The following is a 7,055-nucleotide window of genomic DNA, read 5'->3' as shown; positions in this document are numbered from 1 at the left end:
GGACCGGGGCACGAACCCGTGTCCCCTGCATCGGCAGGCGGACTCTCAACCACTGCGCCACCAGGGAAGCCCTTCTCTTACAGTTAAATATTATATTCAGATAAAATCCTCCATCAACTATTTTGAGCAGTAGAAAGCTAGTCTTCCATCTACATCTACCTCCATCTACTACATCTAATCTTCCATCTACTATCCTACCACCCATAATATATTCAGATAACCATAAAGTAGTTTTTATCACACTAAGGCTACCTTGATACTGTCTAACAATAATTTACTAAATGTTACCTAACACCTGTAGTGGGAAACCTCCCTTGAATGTTGGCTTAGGTGCAAGAAAGACCTTTCACCCAGGATTCTACACCTCCTGGTTTCATACATACACACACACATGCACACACGCACACTCACGCACAACTACATACATACACATGCACTTTAGAGATAATTTTCAGTATCGCCTACTAAAATAAACATTCCTATCATTATCACAGCTAAGATTCTGCTACTATTTCCACGCATAGATAATTCTGTCCTTTTTCTTAGTCATGAAAATTCCTTTAGAGCTAAATATTGGCAGAGTTTTCAATGCTTTTAGCAACAATGTAAAATGAGGGCCAAACTCATTTAGTCATGGCAGTTTACTTTTTTCTTCCTTAATAGAAAGGATCTATGACTTGGTTTTGTTTTGCTTATATTTATCAATTTTTCTGGAAGTTGAGTCTTCATTTAGTTATGAAAGTAATAACATTTTTCTTATACCTCACACTATAATCATATATTGTCAACATTAAATAAGCATTGAACTTATATCATATTTTTCAGTAAAAACATTGAAGATTTATTATGAATTCCTGTTGTTCAGTTATGATCTACCTTTAGTTGCAAAGAAAAAAACAAGTTGTACAAAAGAGGACCTACATGATAAATCTTCCCCAAAGCAGACTGACCAGACTTTGGACATTTTACTAGAATCCCACAGAATAATTTGTTTTTCATAATTCTTTCTTTCTCTACTCAAAATCAAAGGAATAAATATGCTGCAACTACAACATACAATGTGACATGACCTCCAATAGGAAAACTTTCAAACTAAAAAAGGGAATGCTCTCAATCATAAGTATTCTGCTTGCAGTGTTCAGTATTACACCTACTTTTTAAGACTTTTTCATTATAAAAATGTTTTGTTATAATAAACTTTATTTTTGTAGGAGATTTTATAATGCAATTAATTGCATAGTGCACTGTTAAGATTGTGCTGGAATCCATTTTCCTATATTGATAAACAACCAAAACTGTAGTCTTGGTCATTGTTTGCATGATGGTGGCATCTGCAAGCCCTACATCTCCACCTGGGAAATATCACAAACTTTCTGAGAAGGGGATGAAATTTATTTTTTTAATCCAGTATTTAAAATCAAGATCTAGATAATAAATTGTAAACCAAGTAAATAAATTGTAAACTGCGTGAGTGAAGAATTCAAGCATTCAATCACTAAGAGCTGGCATGGAATCCCAGAACTGTACTGGAACTGTGGGGACGTTGGGGACATTATTTAAACTTTCCTGACCTCAGTTTTCTCACCTAAAAAGTGAGAGTGGTTAGGAGTTTTAAAGAAATAATGACAATAATAATAGCCTGACAAGGGACTTCCCTGGCTGTCCAGTGGTTAAGACTCCGCGCTTCCACTGCAGGGGGCACGGGTTCAATCCCTGGTCAGGGAACTAAGTCCCACATGCCATGCGGCACAGCAAAAAAAAAAAAAAAAAAAAAAGCCTGACATTTATCAATAGTTTAGTGTGCAGGGCCTCACTGCTAGCACAATCCACACCTTTGGGTAAATTAGGAAAGATGATCTCTCCTGGTGATACAGGCTGCTCAGCTTGAAAAAGTTATGCTCTCCTCCAGGTTGCCTCAGCTGCAGGCACGGGACTGCCGCGTTGAGCGCCCTCTCACAGCTTCTTGGCGGGCAGCTGTGTCCATGAAACAACCTGCATTACTGTGTTTGAACCCCTTTAACCCTGCAACAACTCTGTGATGAAGGTGCTTTCATCCCATTTTAAAAATGAGGCAAGGGAGGCATAGAAAAGTTAAATAATTTGCCAAACTCACATGGCTCATAAATGGTAAAGGGTTTAGAACCAGGCAGACTGGCTCCACAGTTCATACATGTCCCCAGATTTCTATGCTGCCTCCATGGAGGTCTCAGATATATTTTTCTAAGGTGAACAATTTCATGAATAAAGGGATTGATTAATATGTACATTATTACTATGACCTATGCTACCATGTTCAGCATTGGTCCATTATTGATACCAGATCGCTAACATATACTAGGGGTTGTACATTGAGCGTCTGTTTCTAAGCAGAATGTAGATTTTCTTTTACTGAACATTTAGACACAGGATCCATATTGGAACATCTATCTCAGATTTTCAGACCCTTTCTGTCCTTAATGATTTTTTTTATCTAGCCCTTCTATTTTCCAAGTAAAACAAACAAGGTCCAAACTGAACTTTTTCCCAATTACAAGGAGTATAACTTTAGTCAAATTGTCAGGCTGTGTTACATTATCAGTAATATGTTAAAACAGTGAAAGAAACAATCTTGTGTCCATCCGTCCACCTGTGTGCAAACTACCTAACAGAAGAGAGAGGGTTGGAGAAAGTAAAACTGCTAGTGAGACCATCAGCTGAATTTCCACTTTGGACACCTTTACACAACACTGTCCACTTTCTAATGTTAATGTAACAGATATTGCCATCTTCCAGAAAAAGAATTATAAAAACAAAACCATAAAATGATGAAAAACAGCCATTAAGGATTAATGGCTATGGTGAATGTGTAGTTTATTACATGACTGGTAATAAGATTAATTTGTTCCTTTCTTGCCCAAGAGATGCTTAAAGTAATTGCATCTCTGAAAACTGCACTGTCATCACTTTATGCTTTTGATGATGTCATGGAAAATAGTACCATAGGCTGGAATACGCTCAGCAGTTTTTTCTTTTCAATTTTAAAAAGTTTTTGTATCTCCCTTGCTATTATATTGATCTATATATAGGTTACTGGTCACCACCCATGATTTTGCAATATTCTGTGGCATCTGCATGATCAAAACGGAAGTGTCTAAATCGCCCAGTCTTCTAAATAAAATGTTTGCCAATTTAAATAAGTTCAAATTAATACATATTAAAGTGTTCTGCAGAAATGTGGAGGTACCATGAAATACACTTAATGCTGTTTGCAGCATAAACAGGTTGATGGATCACCGCTGTGTGCACTAAAAAGAGAAAGTAAAAACAAACACACACATATTACTTCAAAACACTTCAAATGCTTAAGAATATGCATGTGCTCTTCAAACATATCCTCCCATCTCAGAGACCTGAATTTTGAACTCTTCTTTTTCATATGTATCCTTATCCCCAAAAGTAAAATCCTCTTACTTTTGTTCTAAAGAAGGTGTCATTACCCACCAGTCACTTCACAGATTTAAATGATGGCAGACCCCAGGGATATCCTCTACACATCTGTGTGTACAACAAATCAGTACAGGTCCAAGACCTTAAAAGTAGTTCCCAAGTTAGAATCACAAATTCACTAAAAAATCTCTGATCACTATCCTTATAGTTTATATTGTTATTTCATATCCATGAATCAAAACAGGCATAGCCAGTAATCTACACAAATACTTTTCTATTACTGATAGCTGCTATTAAATCTTATGGGGCAGATTATGATGATGTTTGAAATGTTATTTCTCATTTAAATATTTTCACTTCATTTATAAATAATGCTCTCGACTTTAAAAGGGTGGTGTATTTAAAAGTATCAGAAAGTATCTTACTGAATAAAGTACTAAAATGAAAATTGCTATAAAGCATTATTTTGTGAGTTCCTGTCTTTTTTTCCTGCAGTAATTATTTTGGTACACTGAATAGAAATGATAAATGGTTGTGCTGATATTCAATAATTAGAAAATGTATTCCATATATTGTAAGTATGTTCCTAATAATGGCCCCAAAGAGTTTGTTTCACTTGACAGACAGCTGAGTAGAATTTTGGTAAATGGTCCCTAATGGCATGAAAAAGTTTATGTATTTCTCAAAGCTTAACATCAACCAGGGAGACATTAGACCTACTTCTTCCAAAATGTCAGGCTTTAAACTTCTCTGTACTCCTGCCATTATGGCTGAAATACATATTGTAAAAAATTAGTCTTCAAAGGATAAAATCACAAATCAATTTCTAATGGTTAGATTTCAACGTGCGTTTGTAAGGCCAAAGACAATTATTCATAAGAAAAACATAACTGTTTTAATATCAAGTAAACATCATCATTTATGTTAAATCAAATAGATCACGTTCAGTTAATTAGAAATTTTCCAGATGGCACCTACAAGATGCCTATAAATACTTAATAGGAAAACAGAGCAAAAGGTTTGCAGCAATTTATGCAATAATAGAACACAAAATAAACTTTTCATCAACCATTTTTCCAAGTTCTTTTTTTTTTTAACTTTATGTATTCTTTTTCTCCCTTTGCAAAGTTTAAGGCATACAATAAGAATATACCTAGTGGATACTATTTAAGTCAACGAAGTGTTTCTATGTGTTTAAGAAACACCTTATGCTCAAAGCCTGATCTCTGCTGTTAATTCATTTGCAAGAATAAATCTGACAGAGACAAGGGCAGTCAGATATGTAATTTACACATTCAGATGAGTTTTATGGTGAACTTATTTTTAAGCTAAAATAGGGGGAATGGGATCTAATGCTATGGCTTTTGTAACCTCCCTGTTTGATACTGTAAAGTTTTCATTTTATAAATGAATAATAATAACAGCCTGAAAAAAATGTAAGCAACAGGCACTTCCAAGTGACATTTCACAATGTATTTAATTCCAGTGTCTCCTGAGGGCCAAAAAGTTAGTGGAGAGTGATTGATAACCAGACATTGAAGGATTATATTCAGAAGATGTAGAACATCACATTGCTGAGGGAAGATCAGTAACGATTAAGCTTAATATGCCAGTTTCTAAAGGTCTAGTTTCACTACTGATTAAGTTGCTGTTAGCTGTCATCTACCTCTACCTCTAGTGACACCTGTTACACAGATGCACAGAATGTGAAAAGGAACTCGTGCTTTTTACATTAAAAAACTTCCCACACTTAAAACACATGCCCACATACATTCAACAAATATTTATTGCAACACTTTAATTAGCATCACAAGAGATTTCAATAAGGATAGCTAGGCTCAATTTTCCTGTAAGGCCCTATTCATTTATCCTAGGCTTTTGAGAATCTTTATGTTTTTTAAGAGACCTTCCCCAAAAGTAAGGGAGAATGAATGCGACACGAGTTGCTCAACAATAGGACAATGAAAGTGGAAGGAAAAGAAAAATCAAAGCCAACTCCGGGAAGCTTGCCAATTCCGATCCACTTCTCTTGCACTGACTCGACCGACCTAATTGGGCACCTACTGTGTGCACAATCCTGCATCGATGACCATGTACACCTCAACCCAACTCGAGCAGACTTCATGCTCTGAGAAGTCCCCAACTTGGAATGAGGTGTGTAAGGGCGTCCTCACACAACGACCAGTCCCCTGGTCTTTGTCAGCCCTCCTGAGAACAAAGGCTGCATGCCCCTGGGTCTGTGAGCCCCACACGGCGAACAGGTCTGGTCTCGGAAATCATCTGAGTGAACCCCGTGCGGGCGAGGACTGGAGTCGAGCCAGGACGACAGGGGGTGGCATTTCTGCAGCGGTTCCTCTGTCTCTGGGCTGCCTCTGCCTACGCCGTACCCCACCCCTTCTACAGGTACCAGCCCTGCCCTGCGGCCAACTCTCTTACAAAGAAAGTCAACATTAGTCCTAGACAACGCTGTACTGCTCAGGATGAAGCGGGGCTCGCTTCGCAGCTACTGAACCTGGCGCTTCCAAAACAGTTAAACTTTTCTGTGTGTTTAGCGGGGCTGGGGAGAAAGCAGAATACAATCAATTCCCCCCTGCCTCCTCCGGCTCCCTACCTACCCCGCACGTGTTTCCAACCCCTCGGAGAGCCTCCACCCCAGGGCAGGCCGGCCCGCCCCGCCCTCGCGCCCCGCCGCCCCATCTCCCGGCTCGTGCGCTCGGCGAACGGCCCCGGACTCACCGCTGACCACCCGGCGGCAGAAGGCCCCGTGGCCGCAGAGCAGTGCGGCGCCCAGCAACAGCGAGACCACGCGGCTCATCGCGGCGCGGCGGCGGCGGCAGCAGGTGTGGCGTGGAGCGAAGGGGCCTCTGCCCGCCGCGCAGCCGGGACTCTAACCCCGCTGCCTCCCTGCCTCGCCGCGGGGTCCTACTCCGGCCGCCCGAACCCGGCTGCCCGGCCCCCTGAACGCATCGCCTCTGGCCAGACCTGGCGCCGGGCGCGCTGGTGCCGCGCGCGAGTGTGCCGGGCTAGAGCGCACGACCCTGCGGGTGCGCGTCTCGGGAGAGGCAACAGAAGTTAGGGGGTCCCGTGTCTATCCCAGAGGTGAGGCAGGAGCCCCGATTTGGACCCCACCGCGCCCCTGTCTCCTCTCCTCGGCCTCTGGCAAGTGAGGGGCTGGGCCCATGCGCCCTCCTGGTCGCGGCTCCCGCAGCAGCAAAGCAGCAGCTCTGCGCTGGAGGCGCCGTCTTATATACCCACATGCCGAGGTTCCAGCCCCTCGCGAGTAATAATTTTTAACTACTTCGTCTCTCCTGTCATGCGAAGCATCCTGGCCCCTCCCCTAAAAACTGGAGCCACTTTGCAAACCGTCCAGTCAGCGGCCCCACCTCCTCTCCACCGGGTTTCCTGTTTCCATTCGCTAGCCGACTGGATACTCATTTGTGTAAAATGTGACAGCTTTGTTATTAAACTCTGGCGAAAGTTGGATCCATTTGATTTTTTCAAAGATTAATGTCCACAGGGATGCCAAGTTGCGGGGCCTTTTTTTTTTTCTGTGCTAAATTGTTTGCTCATATGTATTGCTAGATGCAGGGCACTAGCCACTATTTAAAATGGATTGGTGGAGTGGGAGC

At 41.3% G+C, this 7,055-nt stretch overlaps 1 protein-coding gene across 2 annotated transcripts in view; it reads right to left on the bottom strand.

The window, feature by feature from the left end:
- Positions 1 to 6,623, bottom strand: part of CHODL (chondrolectin) — a 20,490-nt gene extending 13,867 nt beyond the window's left edge. For both annotated transcript variants that reach the window (XM_007117875.3, XM_028488032.2), the window contains exon 1: positions 6,163 to 6,623. In XM_007117875.3, coding sequence (XP_007117937.1) covers positions 6,163 to 6,241 — 79 coding nt within the window. In that variant the 5' untranslated portion in view covers positions 6,242 to 6,623. The remainder of the gene's footprint in view (positions 1 to 6,162) is intronic.
- Positions 6,624 to 7,055: the final 432 nt, after the last annotated feature.

The sequence above is a fragment of the Physeter macrocephalus genome, chromosome 1 (genome assembly GCF_002837175.3).
Source record: "Physeter macrocephalus isolate SW-GA chromosome 1, ASM283717v5, whole genome shotgun sequence".
Lineage (NCBI taxonomy): Eukaryota > Metazoa > Chordata > Mammalia > Artiodactyla > Physeteridae > Physeter > Physeter macrocephalus.
The sequence above is the reverse complement of the archived record's forward strand: the minus strand, read 5'-3'. Positions and strand labels throughout refer to the sequence as shown.